At 39.8% G+C, this 21,688-nt stretch overlaps 1 protein-coding gene across 3 annotated transcripts in view; it reads left to right on the forward strand.

Moving 5' to 3' along the window:
- SNRK (SNF related kinase) overlaps positions 1 to 21,688 on the forward strand; it is a 27,153-nt gene continuing 5,465 nt past the window's right edge. Inside the window, exons 1-6 of one of the 3 annotated variants that reach the window (XM_081882962.1) lie at positions 1 to 300; positions 4,687 to 4,832; positions 7,060 to 7,748; positions 16,616 to 16,757; positions 17,936 to 18,148; positions 19,776 to 19,910. In XM_081882962.1, coding sequence (XP_081739088.1) covers positions 7,160 to 7,748; positions 16,616 to 16,757; positions 17,936 to 18,148; positions 19,776 to 19,910 — 1,079 coding nt within the window. In that variant the 5' untranslated portion in view covers positions 1 to 300; positions 4,687 to 4,832; positions 7,060 to 7,159. Of the gene's footprint in view, positions 301 to 368; positions 593 to 865; positions 885 to 4,686; positions 4,833 to 7,059; positions 7,749 to 16,615; positions 16,758 to 17,935; positions 18,149 to 19,775; positions 19,911 to 21,688 lie in introns of those variants that run through there. The other 2 variants (XM_081882963.1, XM_081882964.1) reach the window with 2 other exon arrangements.

Consider the following 21,688-nt stretch of genomic DNA (forward strand, 5'->3'; position numbering starts at 1 on the left):
CGCGGTGACGTCGCGGGAACGCGGCGGAGGTCCGTTGGGTGTGTGTGTGTGCGCGCGCGCGCTCGGGAGCGAGCCTCCCTCACAGGACGAGAGCGGCGCGAGCCGCAGGAGGAGGAGAAGACCGTTTCCGTCCGCTCGCTCGCTCGCTCAGGCGGAGGCCGCTCGCCTCGACCCTCCGGCGCGTGTGGTACCTTCGCTGAGGAGGAGAAGCCGAAGAAGAAGCCGCCGCTGCCGCTGTCCATGCGGCGCTGGGGAAGGGAGCCGAGGGCCGCGGCCGGCGGCCGGCGCCGACGCCCGGGAGTAAGTTACTGAGGGTCGCCGAGGTATGAGGCGCTGGGGCCGCGCCGCTCTCCTCAGGAGAAGGAATGGACGCAGAAGGCCCAGCCGCGCGGTTTGGGGTCCCCGCGGAGCCCCGTCCGCCCTCCGTGTCTCCCTCTCCATCGCATCCGCGCGCGCCCTCCGTGCGACAGGTTGGGGGAAGGGGCGTGAGTGCGCGTGCGCGAAAGATGGAGCGCTGCGTGTGCGTGTTTTCGTGTGCACGTCTGAACGGCGAGCGGAGAAAGAGAGAGAGAGTGGCGGGATGGAGTATCAGGTACGCTGGAGGGAGGCGGCGGCGAGGCTTGGCAGTGCTACGCATCCGGCATTTCCACCTCCTTGCCAAGCCGCTTCTGGAAAGGAGGCTGGAGCTGAGTTCAAAACACCCCCCCCGCCCTCCTTTTTTGGACGTCGCCAGCGCTCTTCTTTTTCCCTCCCTTCCCCTCCAAATCCCCTGCAGTATTGAGGAGAGCGAGCAGATCCCTGGATCCCTCCTCACGGCCATATATTCCTCAGGCTTACGGGGTGGCTGAGAAGTTCTTGCACCCGAGCTGCAGACCTGTTTTGTGGTGGTTGGTTGGGGGGGGGCGGGTGGATGACGGTGCATCTTATTTTTGCAACCCGGAGACGGAGCCAACAGGTTTGTCCGGAGCGTTTCATGTGGCCGCCTACCCCCCCCCCCCCAGCCCTCCGATGCTGCAGAGTGTATCTGCCACAAAGGAAAGAGCTTGGCATCCTTTCCCTCCCCCCGTGGAAGGGCTTTTTTGCATCGGGTTGTCATGCCGAAAACACATTATGGCATTGATGATCTCTTTGGCAAACAGCCATTTTTCTAAGCTGTATCAACTTCTGCTTTATACGCCAACACAGGCACCAAAGCTGTGGGGGGTTTTGTTGTTTAAAATACGTTTCTCCCCTCTTGGGCTGTTAGCAGTAACGGAGCAGGTAGGTAGGAAGGCATGGTATTTGTCTCACTGAGAATGATTATAGCACTGAATGCTTGAAAGGAAAACCACTGTATTGACCAGAATATGGAAATTGACCATGATTAATTTCAGTAAGGTCCTTTATCAGTATGGGCACTATTATGAACTGTTTTGTTATTAATGCCTTGTTTCTTGAGTAGACCCTGGAAGTACTGTATGGAAGCCACTTTGGGAAGGGAGTACCATTAGAAGGCAGCATTCAAATCTTTAAAATAAATAATTTGAAGGAGAAGCCTTCATGTGGCTTGTATTTTGAAGCTTGCTGTTACATATTTAGGGACTGGAAATAATCTATTTGGCTAATAAGGTAGTTAGAGCTTTAAATATGGCTTTGCTACAGTCTGCTAGTATAGATATGAATTCTTTTTAAAGAATGTGAGTCCAGATCTGTTTAAAGCCTGCCCTCTAGTGCAGCCACTCTTATTCATTTAGGCTGCTGTGTTTATATAGCAGTTTTTGGGACTTCATAATAATAGATACTTGGTGTAGAAAATGAGAAAAGGCAAGAGTTTTGAAGTATGCATTTTCAGTTCCTTTCCCAAGCTATAGAAAACACTTAGAAAGTCTCCACTAAGGAAACACATTGATGAGTATTAAAATTGGATAAGTTTTGCATCATTTGCCACTAATATTGTTACCTCATTGAGTAATATGAATAGTGATGATGCATTGCCATTTTTCACATTGATAATTTCTCCCAGAAATGTACATTTTTGCTTTTTGTGTGACATAATCAATGGTTGTCATACAGTATCTAGAGAGAAGAAATGTAACCATGCATTTTGTACACTGCTTGTTTTTGTAGAGTACCTGATGAAGGTATTGAACTGGAAGAACTGGAACAGCTATTGGTTGAAATAACACCTGAATGGTTGAACAATTCCTTTTAGCTCCCCAGAAAAATATATGCCAATATAGCTTTAATGATGTAGAATTTTGTTTAATAGAAAATTTAGAGCCACAGTTAACTTTACTGAAATGTTTAGGCAACCAGGTCATACTTCCTAATTAAATCTACTGACTAGAAAAAAGGCACCCATCACTGATATTTTAAAGGGATAAGTAGAGATTGCAGTAATGTCCTTTCTTTGAGTCTGTCTGGAATGCTCAGAAATCACTTTTTGACAAGGGGCTTTGTATTCTGATAATTCCACTAGCTCTTCTGCACTGGAATTTAATTTTATCAGCTTGCACCTCTGGCCTTCCAGTGCTCTAGAAACAATTTCCATAAGTCTGTTTGCACCACTATTTCATACCATGCTCTCTGTTGTGCCTGATGTCACCTTTATATCTTTCGTTGCTTGTTTCACACAAGCGCAAGAGAGAGGTACCTTCATGGTATTTTTTCTCCCCATTCCCAAATTCATTTCACAATTCTGTTTTCCATTGTATTGTCTCCATCCTGCAATATTATTTGGGGTTGGATACTTGAGTTATTAGAGAGACTTTATGGGGCAGGTCATTTGTCTTCCGCCTTTCTGTGAAAGGATGGTGAGTAAGATGTACAAGGTCATATTGTGCACAATAAATGAATGCCTTAACAAGCACTTAAGGTGCCTAATAATGTTTGACACACACATGCCTTTGTGTATTTTTTATTAACATTGAAATTGCATGAAACCTGTAGAGCAGGCTTCTAATTAAGCAGTTGCCTGTGGTAAACTTCCAAGTGACGGGGTAAGATGTGCTTCCTCCGAAACCTTTGTGCTACTGCTTGTCCCCTACGCACACTGCTGTAATACAGTCCTTTGTTACCCTACTTGTTGAAACTTAGGACTTCACCAAGTGACTTTCTGGTCCCCCTTGTTCTTTCTCACAGTTAAGGAAGAGGGCAATACTTCTATCCCACCTTTTAAAGGCCTGATTTTGTTGGTGTACCTGTACAGTTGCACACTTGTTTTGTGGAAATAGGTTGCAGAGCCATCTCCGTGTATAAAAGTTCAATTCAGCATATAGGATTTTCTGTATGAAGTGCTTTGAAGACACTTTTAAAATGGGTCAAGGCTTGGGAGCAGGACAATAGAAGATGACAATAGTTTTGAGATTTTCTTTCTTAAATAGTTCAATTCACCCAGTTCATCTAGATAATGCCACAACAAAATGTGGGGTGGATTCATGGTTTGAAACAACAGTCTAAACCAGATGTGATGCAGGAATTCTGTGGTTGGAATTTTTGGCTTTATTTAAAAAGACTCAGTGGGGAATTTGGATCAGGGTTGTGACACTTGAGTTGTGTGTTTAACCATTTCCTCTGTATCATTTGAACCCTATCTGAATGGACCCCTTGGTTCTTTATCCCTGAGGGGTGAATTGGCAGGTACTTTAGGAGGGGAAGGCAGATGAAGAAAAAGTGTAGATGGAAAACAGTTGAGTCCATCCCACATCACTGCAAGTCATGATCAAAGTCCCTTCTCTCTCCCCCCCCCCATGACTGTTGTTAATACTTTGTAAAACTATGAGAGATCCTAACCATATATTTCCCATGCCACATCTGTTTGGTGCTGACATCTTACTAAGAATTTTGAGTAATGGCAGGAATAAGTTGTACATGCTAGATATACAGAACTTGTCACACATCATGAAGATGTTATCCATTGTGTGTTTGTAGCTGATTATTTAGCCTGATTCTGCAGTGAGAGGATACTCAAACTTTATTATCATTCACAATATATTAGAAAAAGAAATGAAAAGAAATGTGTTTAATAAAGGCAAAAATGTCATCATAAGAGAAATTTTGTGCCAGTTGTACAAATACAAGTTATTGGATCACAATTTTCTACTAGTCCACCTGCCCATGTATACAAATGTAAGCAGCTTGTAGCTCTTGTAAATGGCTCATTTTCTACCAACTTGCAAAAAGACTCCCCTTTCTGTTCATCTAGAGGCAGTTATTATGCACCATAGGTGAGTGTAGTAGTGGTATATCTTAAGATTAGAAAATGTGCCAGAACTAAGAACTGTTAATCTTGCAAATTTTCTATCTTTGGTTGATTACTGCTCCTTTTTCGAACCGCCATGCAAAGCAACTGTAATATTTAAACCTAATATTGCATCAACTGAAGTCAGGCACCATGTCCCATGATTCCTCAAAGCATTAAAACAGTACTTAGAAGACAGCAATATAGAAAACTACTGTAGGTGTATTAAACTTTAAAGGTTTGTACAGGCTGAGTGTTGGGATAAGCTCCTGAATTCATCCATTATAGCTGCTACTCAGGATGTCAACATTAGACTCACTCTATTTTTATTGGTCCATATGAACTTTGGGGTGGTAATCTATGCGCCTAATACATACCACTGATTTTTGTGAGATTTATGCACATATTTGATTGTATGTTAGCCATATAATTCCTGAAGGAGAACTTAAGTATTTTTTTCCCCTTAGGGAATAAGGGAAGAAGAATGCGAATCCTTCCTCAGAACTGGATATGGAAGTATCAGCAGATGAATCTATGGAAAACATGAGGAAAAATTGAAACTACATGAGCAAAGCATAGATAAGATGATACCTTTGGAGAGGGCAGTACCATGGTTGGTAGACTTCATTTCTGATTTATTAAAATGTAGTTTTTAAAAAATTACTTCACTGCAGTGCTTGTGAAATTCCTCTGGAGGTATTGCAGTTATAGCATGATTTCCAAGCAGTTTTGCTAGTGTAACAATTAGTATTATGCTTTAAATTGATTTTACAAAATGTGCACAATGGATTGATTTGGATTTTTTTGTTAAGGCATGTTTTAGGCTTATATGAGAGCAAACTGAAAGATACCTTCAGTTTCATTACACGCCCCTTCTCTAGTGAGGCTGTGTGAAGCAGTATGGATGCATTCACTTCTATTTTAGATTAGCTGCAACTTGTTGTTGTGTCTGAACTTGAATAAACTGTACCTTGACTACGGTTTGTTGAAACAAACAAACCTCAAACCAGTTTATTAAACTGGCTTGTTTCAACTAACTATAGTTTAGATTAACCCAAGGTTAGAGTTCAGATGGCCTGCTAAACTGTTATATAAAACAGTAGCTCCTGATCTCTTCATGGCCATGCTAAAGGGGGAAGTATGCAGATTTGAGGCTAGCTGTAGCTTATTCTCATAATGGTAAACCATGGTTTCACATTGTGTCCGAATGCAGTCCATATGTCATGAAATGCGTGTGCATGTTTTTGGCTGCTCCCTTAATACATGCAACTGTGATCCTTTCCTGATTGCTGAGCTCTTGTATTGTAATGAGGAAGTAGTAAAGAAAGCATGCATATATACTTTTAAATAAAAATGTACCATGAATGAATTTTATATTCTGGTATCAAGAATACAAAAAAAGAGAGATTTCCCCCCAGATGATATCCCTGTATTAGCAGGTTAAGGGCGCTTACAGTGGTTGGGAACAAGCATTTTCTGTGGAGAGACTCTGCACTTCCATGGAGTTCTGAAAGTTGTACACTAGCATATTAGAAACATGGAATTATAGAATTCGAAGGAACACTGGGAAAGATTTGGAAAAGTGAGGTTAGAGTTTGAAATGCAGTGCCATTAATTGCTACTGACAGTGATGTTGAGGACATTCATTGGAAAAAAAAAGTGTTTTTAAATAAGCCTGGAAAATTGAATGACTGCCAGCAGAACTAGCCAATACTACTTGTGACGGTTATACACTCTAGACATGAGTGTGGCCCATACACTCTGTACATTGGAAAGTCACATTGTGGTGTTTCATTACCAAGGGGGCCTTGTACAGCATTGTAAAATGATTACCATAGACAGACAGATGCTGGCTCTTTCAGAAATGTATTAGAGTTATAGTTAGTCATGCAACGTCAAGAGTCATAATTTTTTAGTGCAATCACTTTTGATGTAGCTGCTGTGCTTGGAAAAACTAGAGTTAGTTTCTTCCAAGGTTTTCTCAGATGTTGTATACTTGAATTCTTGAAGTATAAGTACCTTTTGTTTTGTTGGAAGATACCCAAAGTTTCATACATCTTAATGCATGGATGAACTATATTTTCTCATTTCCAGTCAAATGGCAATAGCCCTATAGAGCGACCATGATTTTCCTCCAACTCTCAGCATTAGAGCTTTCCTAAAACTTCATTTACTCATTGCCTGTAGCATCACCTCCATGGTTACTGCCACACCACTCCAGTACATGCTGCATCCAAGAGAATGCGATGAATTATATGGTTGCATATCATGCTGATGACATTTACCTTATGGATGCTTCACTAGCATAGTACATAACCACGTGGGTCAAGCATGTAGATGTTGCTTGAAGCAACTATTGAGGTGGTGGTAACTACATGGTATTTTTTATTTTGAATGGTCTAATTGTATGTTAGGTACCACAGATCTTAATGTTATGCTGCCCTCATTAAATAATGAATGGCAATACTGTATGTGAATAATGTCTTTGCTTAGATTAGCTTACAACAGTTTCATCATTCTTCCCATTTAATGTATATTTTAGGCACAGGCAGTCCCAGGAAGAATTACTTTTTTTGTATTCTTTTTTTCTTCATTCCTGAAATAAATTTGTACTTGTGTACTGAACTAACTACTCTGAAGTGCTTTGCAAAACTCTACAGCATATCTTATACATTTTTAGAGTTTAGGCACATCTCAATTAGCTATTCCAATTCTCCTTCAAGAAAGTATTTTTAAACCTGTTTTCTGGACCGAAGGCCAGCTTTTAGTGTAGGTGAAATCTTATTCTTCTTATCTTAAGTAAATGTATATTCTATAAAAAATTTCTTTTTGACTTCTAGGTACGTTTGGCAGTGAAAATGGGTTGTGCATCTGTTTCAAATACTTTCATATGAGAAGACACAATTTTTGAAAAGTTTCAGCATTACTACTTCAAGCAGTATGGCTGGTTTCAAGCGAGGGTATGATGGAAAAATTGCTGGACTGTATGATTTGGATAAAACCTTGGGGAGAGGGCATTTTGCTGTGGTCAAACTTGCCAGACACGTTTTTACAGGTGAAAAAGTAGCGGTGAAAGTTATTGACAAGACCAAGCTAGATACTCTAGCAACAGGACATCTATTCCAAGAAGTTAGATGCATGAAACTAGTGCAGCATCCTAATATTGTTCGCCTGTATGAAGTTATTGACACCCAGACCAAACTTTACCTAATCTTGGAACTTGGTGATGGAGGAGATATGTTTGATTACATCATGAAACACGAAGAAGGGCTTAACGAAGATCTGGCAAAGAAGTACTTTGCTCAGATTGTTCATGCTATATCCTACTGCCATAAACTGCATGTAGTTCACAGAGACTTAAAACCAGAGAATGTTGTCTTCTTTGAAAAACAAGGACTTGTGAAATTGACTGATTTTGGCTTCAGCAACAAATTCCAGCCTGGGAAAAAACTCACAACAAGTTGTGGTTCTCTTGCATATTCTGCTCCAGAAATTCTACTTGGTGATGAGTATGATGCACCCGCAGTAGGTAAGTCAATGAATTAAGAGCAAACTAAAGTCACTTTTCTTGCATAAATTATTTTGTTTCGGAGCAAGCTGCCATTGGAAGTAAATATTTAGATATAAGAAGATGAAAGTCTGCAAAGGTCCCTGTGTAGCTCTTCATTATGCTATTTATGTTTTAACATACTATCTAGTCCATTGCCTTCTAGTTTGGAGTTGATGCAGTTAGGCTTGTTGGTCATTTTTTGGACAGGAGTATTTGTGCATCCTTGATAATGAACATGGTTTGTTTGGAGGAATTTACATTAGAAATACAAAGTGTCTGAAGGTTTCCAGCTGGAACTAAGAGATCTAAATTAGGACAAGCTATACTAAAATAAGGCCTGTGGTTTAGAGGTAGAGCCCATGCATGAAAATCTCCCAGGTTCAATCCTTGGCATCTCCAGTTAGGGCTGGGAAAAATGCCCATAAGTCAGTGTAGACCATATTGAGCCTGATGGATCAATTGTTCTATGTTCTTATTAATGGATGCACTCCGATGTACAAGGAGTTCCTGAAAAAGCAGGGTATTTCTCATGTATTTATCAGTGAAGTCAGCTCTCTGTTTGCATTAGAACCCCAGAATGCTATGGAATGTGCTGACAGCATGTGAATACTGACAGCAATTTATCAAGTGGTGTACATACAGCCACATTTGCTCTCATGATGCAGAGAATTGCCACATATCTGCATTCCCTATCAGTAATAGGAACTTAGTAAGGCTTTCTTGTTCATAGCAGTAGCACAGAGTGTTTAGTAAATGGTCTCCTGTATTCATCCAGTGTCTTCTCACATAAATGTTTGTTTCCCCCTCAAACTGCGATACTTCCTTTTATGAACAGGATAACATCAAATACACGAGGATGATATTGGACAGCTGTAATCATTTCAGTGGATGCAAGAATTGGCAGTTCGTGCCTACAGGGAGTGTATTCTCATGTTATCACAATCTGTTGGCACCCTATAGTTGTAACGTGGGAACGTATTTATAAGCCTTGTGTTCTATGAAGAAAATACATTAAGCAGGGTGCCCAAGGCAGGGTTGTTTCTGACAAGTAAATGTCACTAAATGTGTTTGCCCTAAGATACACAAGAGGTGCTTCAGATCTCTGCTAGTGGCTTTAGAAAACAGAATTAGATGTTGATCAGGCCTGAAAACACACCAGAATACCACCGGGGGGGCGGGGGCGGGATTGTACATCTGACATTCAGTGTCCTTCACGTGGCTATGCAATAGGCTAATTTCATATAGTAACTGAATTATATTAGATAATTGTTTTTTTCTAATTGATGTTTTCCTAGTATTTCTCAGCTAACTTCTGAAGATGCAAGAAATGGATAGGCTTCCTGAAATTCTGTTTGTTTGTTTTTTGTTCCTATTGCTGTCAGTGTGTGGGTTGGCAGGAGCTAACTAGAGAAATGTAAATGAAATTAAGCACAGTGATGAAATGAAGCCTAGTTCAATATAGATGCCCGTAATGTCCATTGACTTCTTGCTGGACCTGTATTGGGAGATTCATGAGAAACTAATATGAACATTTCCAAGTTAATTGCGTGTTTCTGTGCACATGCATGCAGAAAATGTAGATGAGCAGCATATCAATATTTCTTCATAAAAGCATTTATGATAAATGCTGGATTTGTGAATATTTAACTTGCCTGTATAAATCCCAAACAGGACTTACTTGCTAGAAAGGGAAATATCAGTTGAGTCATGACGTGTTACAGCTTGATTGAATAAGGATTAAGATACATTTAAGGCTTTTCCTTTTAGGTATTTCTGCTGGTGCATGTCTGTGTCAGCATTTAGTGTTACATTGTTTAAAACAATGTAGCCCCTATGTATAGGTGAGAATTTGTTCCGAAGGTCCCTTCTTAACCTGAGACTGTTCTTAACCTGAGGTACCACTTTAGCTAATGGGGCCTCCCGCTGCAGTCGTGCAATTTATGTTCTCATCCTGAAGCAAAGTTCTTAACCTGAGGTACTATTTCTAGGTTAGCGGAGTCCGTAACCTGAAGTGTCTGTAACCTGAAGCATCTGTAACCCGAGGTACCACTGTATGTGGGGAAAGTACAGTACAACCGATGGCTCTTTCCGGTTTTATCCTTGTGAAGGCGGTGGTGTGAACAGTACATTTTACAGCAAACATATATTTATCAGAACTTCTGGTTAGATGAATGTGGGATGCCTCCAAATAGAAATATATTTACTTTTCTCTAGAACCAAAGAGTAAAAACATATAAGGGATGTATGTAGGCGTGTTGATCTATTAGAATAAAATATAAAAAATCACAGTAACATAATAGGACCAATTAAAATGGCTCAAACTTTTGCGTTTTCCTGGGGGAAGGGGAGAGACAGCTGGATATGTTGGAGCCCAAAAGACTGCAGTTTGTAAGATTCTTTAAATGAAACACCAATGGCATTGAAGCAGATTAGTAACTTCTAGATGTAAAATGATTTCTGGATTCAGAGGCTGCTGGCACAAATACCAGTGGCTGTTCCCCCAGATTTTGGAGATATAAAATCTGACAGTTACTCAAATCTTTCTCCCACAAAGATGGAAACAGAGGTCCCTTGTGAGGGAGAGAGCCGACATACATTTTACATTGGTAAAGATTGATAGAAGCCAATTTGGGTAATATACATAGTGATTAGAAGCCATTAGCTTTTATCTAAAGAGGAGACTTGGGTTTGGGAGTTATGTGCTTCTGCTTCCAATTTTGGATGCTATTGAATCATTTGCTTAACATCAGCCTCAAGAACCAAGCCATTTGCTTAATTTTCAGCCTGGATAACTCAAATGTTTCTCACTATTTTTTTCTATTCTACTTGCTCCTTATTAAGGCATTGCCCTGCTGTAAATTGTGAACTTAGGAAGGGTGAGCCACCTTCATGAACTGTTTATAATTGGGTGTGTAAATTATGCAGGAATAATTTAGGTGTTTTAATTATATCTTAGTGTAATTTACTACGTTGACTAGTTAGCTAGATAGACATCTAGATAGACACTCTAAACTTCCATGTGGAAATGGTTATTCTGCTCTTGTCTCGGGCTCTTTCTTCAGTAGTAAAGGAATAAAAGTTGCCAGTTACTCCGGTTTGACTCCATCCCTGTTTCCTCTTGCTGTGTCGTAGCATTATTTTCATTCTAGTTTTATTCTCTAAGGGCATTGGTCTTCAACTGATAGATCATTGTATGGTTGAAGACCAATCCCCTAGCAAGAGGAAACAGGGATGGAGCTAAGAGCATTGTAAGGGTGCAGCTTCATTTGTTTGTTTTTAAGAAAAATAGAAGAGGAAAAAGAATAGAGATGCTTATATGGCAGCAAATTAGAAGTTGATTTTTTAAAAAAATAGATGTGGCTTCAAATTTTGAAAATTTGATGATTACTTTTTACCAGGTAGTTAAAAAAAAGGTAATTTTCTCTTTTTGAAGGATTGACTTTTGGGTGGTTTAAAAAGACATTGCATTGCCTTTCAGCCTTACCTCATACAGCTATGTTACTTTGTATATCTTCTATATCAGCACAGGTCCTTGGAAAACTTTATGGAATGGGGGTAAGATGTAGAATGAATTTTTTTGGGAGGGGAATAGCTTGGTCATTTCCTTGAGAGGAGGTAGGACATATCAGTACCTAGAGTTAAATGTTTGTACCCTTCTGCAAATAAATACTTTTTATTAGCACATTGGCTCTACATCAAGTAGTCAATCACTATACTAATCAACAAACCATAAATGGAAGTTTAAGAGTTCAAACATAGTTTATTGAAAGCCAGAGAGATAACAGCAAGAGTCTCAGTCTCTCTCTCTCTCTCTCTCTCTCTCTCTCTCTCTCTCTCTCTCTCTCTCACACACACACACACACACAGAGAGAGAGAGAGAGAGAGCATTCTAAGTGAGCTCCAAATATAAGCCTTTACAATTGTGTGATGGTCTTCTGTAATAAGATTCTTTGAGAAAAACAGAACCTTTAGGAATATGTACCATATTTTCCCATCTATAAGATGCACCCTATTTTTTGACATTATATTTTAGGGGGGAAACCTAGTCTTATACATGGAAAAATACGGTATTTATTGGGATTTTTTACCCTGCTCTTAAGCCCAAAAGGCTTCAATAAAAACAAGACGGCTCCTGCCTTCAGAGTTACAATCTAAAAAACACCGCATAAAGAAGGAGATGAGGAGAGAAGAATAAGAACACCCAGGAGCTGTTTCTTAAAAGTTAACAAAGTAGTTTTTATACTGATCAGCCACAATGGAAACTAGGAGGCAAACTGGTCTCAGCAAAAGTGATCAGAGTGTGCTTTCCTATATCTCACTCTTGCTGTAGTCCAATGGAGTAAATGCCGTTAGCAGCATTTGAAACTGGGAAAGAAAAGCAAGACTCCACACAGCACCTTGAACCTGGGTTGTAGGGCGCCAAAACAGTTTCTAGTCGCATTTGAAGCTCCTTCAGTTAATCAGAATTTGTGGAAGCCACGTCGGACTTTTTGAGTTCCAAAGAACGTTTGCAAACCGGAACAATCACTTCCAGGTTTGCGGTGTTCTGGAGCCGAAACGTTTGATTTGCAAGGCGTTGGGCTTCCGAGGTACGACTATACAGATAATTCATTCAGATTTTCTGTAGTTTCCTATGTTCCTTTCAGCACACCTCATCACCTCTTCATCCATTGTTCAAGTGCCTACCTAGTTTATGTCTTGCTTTTTTAAGACAGTAGCTTAGGTTTTGTGCATCTAATTTATTTAAAGACATTATGATTGTCGATCTGAATGTTTTTAGTGATGTGCACCTCAAATTCTTTGTAGGCACCCTTTATTATCTGCTTGTGTTAAAGTTTGTGTTCCATATTATCATTTGGGCAAAACATCAGTTTTCTGAGTGAGGCATTCTTACTTCCCATAGCTTCCTTGACTCTGTTCCTTTAACAACGTTGGCATCCTTGGATTTGGTGGTATCTCTTCTGATAAACTGAATACATTCTAGCTGAGCAATTATTGTGGCTTTGTGGGAAGATTTTATCCTCTTGACTTACCCTTTCAACTCTGTTTAATTAGCCAATCTATGGCCTTTTAAACTGTGTGCGCGCACGGGGGGAGGGGTATTGTTTGCTACTGTGGTATGCATTTCTTAGATAGGGGCAGTATAGAAATTTAATAAATAATAATAGTAATCTTTAAAATGAGGAGACTTGCAAAATATTCCTATTCTGAAGTCAAATGTGATTATGTTGGATTTTTTGGCAATTGAATACTTATGCGTGTTGGATTTTATAGCATTGTGGTCACTAGTTCCAGTTGGTTTCAACAGTGTTTGAACTTCTACCAGGCCCTGAGCAGCATCCATAGTTTTTCCTCCTTTGGCGGATTCCACAACCAACTGTTCCAGGGAACTATATTGAGGCTAATGAAAAATGCATATTTTTGTGTGACCAGAATATTCATCTAACAGTCTCTGTGATTACAATTGAAGCCATCCGTTACTACATTTCCTGATTTTCACCCTCCATCTCAAGATCAGTATGAGCATTTTGGTCAGGGAAGTATCAGTATGTCCTTAGTACAGTCAAACCTCTGTTCCCGAATGGCTCCGTTTTGGAACGTTTCGGCTCCCAAACGCCGAAAACCTGATAGTAAATCCTCCTGTTTTCGGACATTTTTCAGAAGCTGAACATCACATGCAGCTTCTGCTTAAATGCAGGAAGCTCTTGCAACCAATCGGAAGCTGCGCCTCAGTTGTCGAACATTTTGGAAGTCAAACGGGCTTCCAGAATGGATTACGTTCGACAACTGAGGTTTGACTGTACTAAATTACTTCTGGAGCCTGGTATTGCCACCCACAGCAATTTTTTGGAGGGGTGTATCTACTCCATTTAAGATTTATAGTTTGTATGCCAAAGAGCACATAATCAGAATTATTTTCACCCTCATCCTCTAGGTATGATACATTCCGAATAGGATGCTATCCAGCTTCTTTCAGCTTTCCTCCAGGATTAAGTTCAAAAATTGGTGTGCAACCTCTGACATCAAGCATTGGATCCTAGCCAGTTGCTGCATTAAATTACATTAACTTCATTTAGAGATTCCAGAGTGTTTGTGGATATTCCACAGCGGGCCTCAAGCTTTGTACGTGTATCGGAGCCCCATAAAACTTTTGATCTGAAACGATTGTTCAAAGTCACATAGTATGTATCTTGTTGGGACAACTATAAACTCAGTTGCATTACTTTGGCAGCAGAGAAAGGATTGAAAAATAAGAGATACAGTGGTACCTTGGTTGTTGAATGGCTTGGCTCCCAAACAAATCAGCTCCAGGACACCACAAACCCGGAAGTGTGTTCCAGTTTGTGAACGTTTTTCAGAAGCCGAACGTCTTCTGCAGCTTCCGCTTGAGTGCAGGAAGCTCCTGCAGCCAATTGGAAGCCGTGCCTTGGTTTTTGAACCATTTCGAGAGTTGGATTCAGTTTGACAACCAAGGTACCTCTGTATTTGGTTCTACGTTCAGTCCAAAATTGGGGCTACCACACTAAATTGCTTAACTTCTCTGAATTCATAAGAAAGTTGTGCCTTATTTCCTGTCAACACAACCTTTTTATGATGACATCCTGAGTTTCTTGTCATCCCGTCATTGTGTGTGACTTTTTTTAGTGCAACTCATTTCCTGAACTGTACCTGCTCTGTCATCAGTGGCATAACAGTAAACCGAACTTGCAGGCCAAGCGCTCTGTAGCAACAGCACAGACAGGAAATCCTCTCCAAACCAGAAAGGAAGGGGGCAAGAAAGAGTGAGAACATCATCACAGTGGATTGCTGGGGTGGGGTAGACCGTGGGAAAGACATTGTGTAAAAGTGTAGTTGAAACTGTTGAGCCTGTAGTTGTCTGTCTCTACTGCTTTAATACTGATTTTATGTGAAAATGACATTTTGAATCATTTAAGTAATTACTACAGTTTAAAATTTGGATAACCTCACTTCCCAAAATGTAAGACTCAAACCTTTCCACTGTTCAGTTCAGCACAACATTGTAATAGGCTAACAAAATGAAATGGTGTAACAGGTGTTTATTATACCAGTTCAGATTAAAATCAGCAATTATTTTGGGTTTACATAAAGCCCACAGCCCCCTTGCTCAGGCTTTGTGAACTACTTGTGGGTCATGACCCACAGGTTGCAAAACACTGTTTTAGAGACTTAGAAATTGAGAAGGCAAGCATCTGCTGTGAAGCTGGAATTGCTTCAAAACGCCTTAGAAATACGGTGTGAGTATCAGCTTCCGTAAACCATGAAGATCTGGTCTCACAAGGAACAATTTCTGAATGTTTTAGGCCTTCACTATGGGATTTGTGGCCTAATATTTTTGTGTGGAGTTTTTTTGTGTGAGAAAAGCTGTCCTTTTTTTGCCTATATATGTAAATACAAGCCAAGCCTTGTTGCTGTCTCCTCACTAGATTTGAGATGAGCATGGCAGGGGCAGCTAGTGACGTGGCTTGGTTTCCATGGCAGTGACTTGATGTTATGTAAGGAAGTTGCATATACACTGGCTGGTTGTCATGGTTCTAAGAATCGTACTCAAACAGCTCTTTCTCAATCGGATTTTTTCAGTAACATTGAAGGTACACAGGTGCTGACCAACAACACTTAACACATTCTTATTTGTGTGTCTGTCACAATTCATATAGCCCGCTAGTCCTTAAGAACAGCGTCCTATTTTGAGAGAAGGAATTTATTTTTAAAACCACAGAAGGTCCCTGCCTAGTTCTCATTCAGATCCTCTTCCTGAACATATTTTGTGCAATTCTAAATCCACTTTTTAGGGAAACAAACATTGATTCTTGCTAACAGTGCTTTTTCACTTGACGTCGTTCCAGATTTTTTGTGAAGATATGCTGCCAGGCTATTTACATAGGCTAGCAACAAATAGAAAAGCTTAAAAAAAAAAAAAAAAACCACCAACTGCTTCTAATGTTGGGAGTTCTTAAAATGACCGTTAAGTTCCCAAGGGAAATGGGAAGGTACCTGGAAACAAAATCTTGCTTACTTTAGACTTGATGGCTAGCAACAGGGGTATAAACAATGTTGTTTGCATTTCCTCCTATTGTATTCTTTCCTGTACAAACTTCGCTCTTAAATTAGTATGGTAAAATTGTGATGATTTTCAAACTGTTTATTGTTTTAAATGCTTTAGCAGTTTTCCATGATACCCATTTTCAACCTATAGTTGATTTTTTATTTTAGGTTAGTGTGTTGCATGCAGGGCACAATAAAGACGTGTTTATATATATAAACAAAACCACGTTTTACACTTGCTGAATAATGTCACTAGAGCTATACCTTCCTTGGTGGCCAAATTTCTTTTTTTAGCTTTTAAGCGTCGCAAGACTATAATTGACTGTATTGATATGGGGCTATCTGTTTAGCCCATTTTAGTGTTGGCTAAGCTCTAAAATCTTCCTGGATGTTTAACTGTGTATTGACAAATGTACTTTTTCTGACTGACGGTCGAATAAAAAGGTTGATGTTGTTGTTGATGTTATATATAAACAAAGGTGAATAATTTATCCGGGGAGAGGGGGCAATAGTATCTAAAAGATTAAAATCTGCACCCACCAAGGTAATAACTGTGGCAGCATTCCTGAATATAATCTTCACATTTCCACTATTTATTTCAGCGAGCATATAAAGCATTTCATCTTTCTGTGTATAAGGCATTTGTGGTATTATGCTATTCAGTTTTGAACAATTAAAATGTTGGTTCAAATTAACTATGATAGGAAACTAATTTCCCCCCCTGTGCCGGTTACAATAGGTTGTTGTTTTTCAAGTACAATATTTTTAAAATCTTGTTCCAGATATATGGAGCCTGGGAGTTATCCTTTATATGTTGGTATGCGGGCAGCCACCATTCCAAGAAGCAAATGACAGCGAAACTTTGACAATGATCATGGACTGTAAATACACGGTGCCATCACGTGTGTCTAAAGAATGTAAAGAGTAAGTGAAATGTTGAACATAGTGTATTGAAATTAAAATCGTAACACTAACCATTCAGTATAGAACCAATGTGGTGACTGGTTAGGACTAGCACAGAGTTAGGTCCCAGGTAATCCCAGCTCATCCATTATTCTCACTTCAGGACTGTGGTCCAGGAACTATTCTTTCAACCCTCACAGGGTTGTCATGATAATGAAATAGAAGAACCATATATACTACCTTGAGCTCCCTAGATAAATATGAAGTTTTTCTTCATTTTTGAAATGGTTTGCTTCTTTAAACATCACCCTTTATCACATTCATTAAATGTTTGCATGTTGATGCTCTACAGGAGAGGGGTAACTTATTCGAAGCTGAGGTCCAAACGGGAAATATTAACTTGATGGTTGCTTTGAAGCTGTGCATATCTACTTTCATCAGTGTGATGGATGCAAAGTCTATGTACAGATAAGAAACATTTTCAAAGCTAAAGGAATACCTTCTCTCCCTTTACCATTTTCATTTCAAAGCCCACAATGAGATGGCTCAGCCTGCCTCCTGGCAGCAGTACTTGGTTGCTGTTGTCAGTTGAAGAATTTCCTATATTCACATAGCCCATTGTAGAATAGTAATTTGTTAATAAAACAGAAGACAGTTTAAGAACTCAAGTCTATTCGATAAACATTGTAAAGTCTGTTGGAGCTAGAAAAAAATTATTTGTTTTTTAATTGCAGTTCTGGTTTTAGTAATTTTGATTGCTTTTTATGACTTGACACTTGGATAACACAGCCATTCTGTGACTTCTGTAGACAGGTTTAAAAAACTACTAAGTGGAAAGTAATCCCAAGAATAATTCTGCCTTGTCATAATCCTATGACTGCTTCAGAGTCCCTTAGTTGCAGGTTTTAATTTTGTCTTGTCCCTCAACTGTATGCATTGTTTTGTTTTTATTTTTTCTGTACTTCTGTTTGTATTCTATATGTGTAAGGAGCATCAAGAGAGACATGAAAACAGTCATGGTAGATAAACTAGTTTGCCATCTAAACAAGCAAGCAGACATCCATACTTTCAAATTTGTTTGTAGATGTGTGTAGAAACTAACTTTTAAACTTGGGGAATGACACCTCTTGGATGCTTGGGGAACATTTTCCTACTGTGATGATGCTAACATACTTATAGAGCTGTATCTTTGTTCCCAGTTTAATCACACGAATGTTACAAAGAGACCCAAAACGAAGGGCATCTTTGGAAGAAATTGAAAACCATCCCTGGCTACAAGGAGTTGATCCATCGCCTGCAACAAAATATAATATTCCTTTGGTTTCATACAAAAATCTGTCCGAGGAAGAGCACAACAGCATCATACAGCGAATGGTTCTGGGAGACATCGCAGACAGAGATACCATAGTAGAGTAAGCCACCCTTTTCTGTCGTGTTTACATTCCAGGATTGCAATTCCAATTTTGTTGTTACACAACAATTTTCTGTAGAGAGCACAAGAAAATCCTTTTCTGGATCAGGTGCATGTCACTTTAGTCCAGCGTTCTGTTTCCAGCCATTAACCAGCCTTAAAAGTAAAGCTGAAGGCAACCAACTTGCCCTGATTTATGCCCACTGGTATTCAGAGGAATAATTGAAGGTGCATCAAGCGTTTGTATGTATCTTTGTAAGCTAAAGTGGCCCACAGCAAATTAAATCATTTACAGAACATGTCAAAATATCAATAACGTTTTGGAAATAAGTTACCAAGTCTGGTCAAAGAGCAGCCCTGTGTAAAGCCCAATAATCAAATTGTCATTCATATTCTATTCAGTAGCTTGAGTTTTATTTCTTCCTCGGGTCTCTGGGCAATGGCCTTATCAGTAGTTTCCTTTTCTCCCATGTGTAGTTGATTGGGGATGGAGAGTATGTAGCAGCAGGCCAGAGAGTGAGGCACCCTGGTAATGACATGCACCTTGTTCAGTCGTGTCCTGTTCTTTATGCACTAGCATCTGGCTCCCAACATCCTTAGCCATGCTAAGGAAACACTGGGTTATTGGGGGTGTAGGGTGTTGCTTAAAGGAGTAGGTATTCCCACTATGTGGCTTCTTCCTAGTGTAAACCGCTTTTAAATTGTATGTTTGGTTGTAACCCAAACATTAACTTTGTATGTTCAGCTGCTGAATAGTGAAAGTGGCAATGTTGGAGACAGTCCCAGTATAGAAGCCACTGAGCTAACATGTGGATGCTTTAAAGCAGTTGAAACAGGAATTTGTATCTGCCAAGAAGCCTGCTGTTAATGCCTAATGACTAACTAGATGAACACATTGTCCGTTTGGCTATGGAAGATCAGTGGCAGATTTAAAAGTAACATATCGCCTCTTTGCAGATTGATTTTATTTTGGTCCTTTGCCTCTCTCCCCTGTGTAGTGCTAGGCAGTGGCTAGCTGGCAACAATGCTCCCGTGAGCTGAGTTGGGGGAGAATGTGAGGAAAGTCCATGCTAATAAATGAGACTGCTCTCATTTCAAGGCAAGCACTTGATAAAGTCTCAGTCAACACTGACAAAGTTTGTTTCCCTGGGGTTGCCTCTCCCTGCAGTGAGAGGTCATCACAGGGAGGCAGTGGAGACACTCCCAGCCTCCTAATCTCAGTAATCGTAGTCACAAATGTATGTATCAGGAGCTCAGCCTGGAAGAAGAGAATTCCTTTGTTTGAGCAGACTATCTGTAAAAGTAAAGTATAGTTATATCTGACAGCTGCAAAAGGTTACTGAAGCATAGACTGGCATTCAGTAAATTACTGTGATTGGGGAAAATCTATTCAGCTTTTGGTTGCTTTCCTTAATATAGCCTACTTTGATTATTGACCTTGCCACATTAGGTTGTCCAGTTCTTAATAAACTAAAAGCTATTTGTCAATATGTCAAAAGACTAATTTCTACTTATAGGCACTGTTTAGTATTTGCTTTGAGGTGCATTGTAAGCAGTGCTGGCTGCATGTCCAGTTTCAGAAAACTGTTGATGTATGATGTGTTCCATTTTAATTTTATTTCCCCCAGGGCTCTGGAAACCAACAAATACAATCACATCACTGCTACCTACTTCTTACTAGCAGAGCGGATTCTGAGAGAGAAGCAGGAGAAGGAAATACAAACCAGATCAGCAAGCCCAAGCAATATCAAAGCTCAGTTTAGGTAATAATTTAAAGTACTCAAATTGTACTAAATTTAAGAGTTTTTAATCATACATTCTTTAAAAGGGCTCACCTTTTTGATAATTTTAAATAGACTGTCATGCTACTGTGGTGTATCATTGCCAAAACACTGTGTGCTCTACAGCTTCTGCACAGCAAAGTTGGTAGTTTTGAAGGCATTTTGCTGCTGAAGGTTGTTAACTGTTCTGCAGGTTGGAAGCTTATTCACCAGCAGCACAGCCACAGAATTAGTTCCATGGAGAAATGTTCGTTTTCTTTTCTCCTGTCATGCTGAAGTCGCCATTCTTCTTAGCCTTTCTATCATTGAATTCACAACCTAGGGTAATGTTAGGTAAGGAATATTTGAGTTCATGCTTGCCCCAGTGCAGGCCACAACTGTAACACAGAACGAATCCTATTCCAACAGGCAGAATTTCCCACGAAGAATGAGAGCTCAGAGAGAGATGGAAATCTGTGCATCCCATTTCTGTTAGATCAGATATGGAGACTTGTGCCCCTGCAGATGGTGAGGGATTACAATGTCCATCACCCCTCCCACTGGCCATGCCAGCTGGGGCTAATGAAAGTTGGGAGTGTGGAGGACAACTACATGTGTCTAGTTCAGCTTTGTATAACCTGACTTGGCAGGAGCTCTCCGCCATCTTGGACAGAGATCCTTCCAGCTTTCCCTGTTAAAGATCATCAGACCAGGAATGCCATGGATTGAGCATAGCACATGCATGAGAAAGTGTGTGCTCTACCACTGAGTTATAGAACATAGCAATATCGTGGCTCTGTCAGGAACTGTAACTGGGAAATAACTGCTGAAGCCCATACCAAAGTTCCATTGGTGAGCTTGTGGGAAAGGAGTAGGCAGTTAAAAAAATAAATTGCCTAGAAAGTTGTATTTTCAGAAATGGAATGGTTAAAGAAGCTGAAAGGTATAATTAGGAAGATCCCTTCAGGAAGGCAGGACTATTTAAAACCACTGCAATAGAGACTAAAATAAAATGTACACTGCAAATGAGAAGAAACACAAACAAGTCCAGAAATATGTCATTGTGTTTAAAAAGCTCCATCAGAGTATATGAAAGGCAGGCCTTATTTTAAGAAACTGAAGCCTTGTCAAAATGAAGACAATAACCAGCAAAAGTTCATGTGCCTTTCCTTCTGTGTGCTTTTTAAATGCCATGTTAGGACTGGCCACACTTCTGCCTTTGTGATGATAGCATCCTTTCTGACTGTATTTGCTCTGTTAATTTTTTAAAGAACAACAACATTGGAGCAAATAACTACAATTGGGGGGTGATTTTTAGAAGGAAAACCATAAATGAAGGATAACCCTTGTCCTGCGGTCCCAAACTAGTTTTAGTTGTTTTCAGGATGAGGTCAGGAGAGATTATGTTGCCAATTGTAAGCATGGAAATATTTAAGTGTATTTAAAATTGCATCTAGTTTGACTCCAATATTGCAGCTGCCAACCTTTGCACACTTGGGAGTAAGGCATGTTTTGCTAAAGTGAGAGTTATTCATTCTGAATGAATATGCTTTGACGAGGCTGCATGGATACAAATTCTGGAAAACCACACTTGAAATTGACAGGCAAGAAAAGTAATTGGACAGATAGTTTTTTAGCTTAGTTGTTAGATGCATCAGTCAGAAGTGATGTAGGATATAAAAAGTTTAAATACATTGCTAAGAGAAAAATTTCAGCAAAGCTGATTTATGTGTAATATAAATGTATGATTACCACAACCATGGAAGCTTGGACTGGAAATG

Source organism: Podarcis melisellensis (assembly GCF_964234715.1).
Source record: "Podarcis melisellensis genome assembly, chromosome: 12".
Classification (NCBI taxonomy): domain Eukaryota; kingdom Metazoa; phylum Chordata; class Lepidosauria; order Squamata; family Lacertidae; genus Podarcis; species Podarcis melisellensis.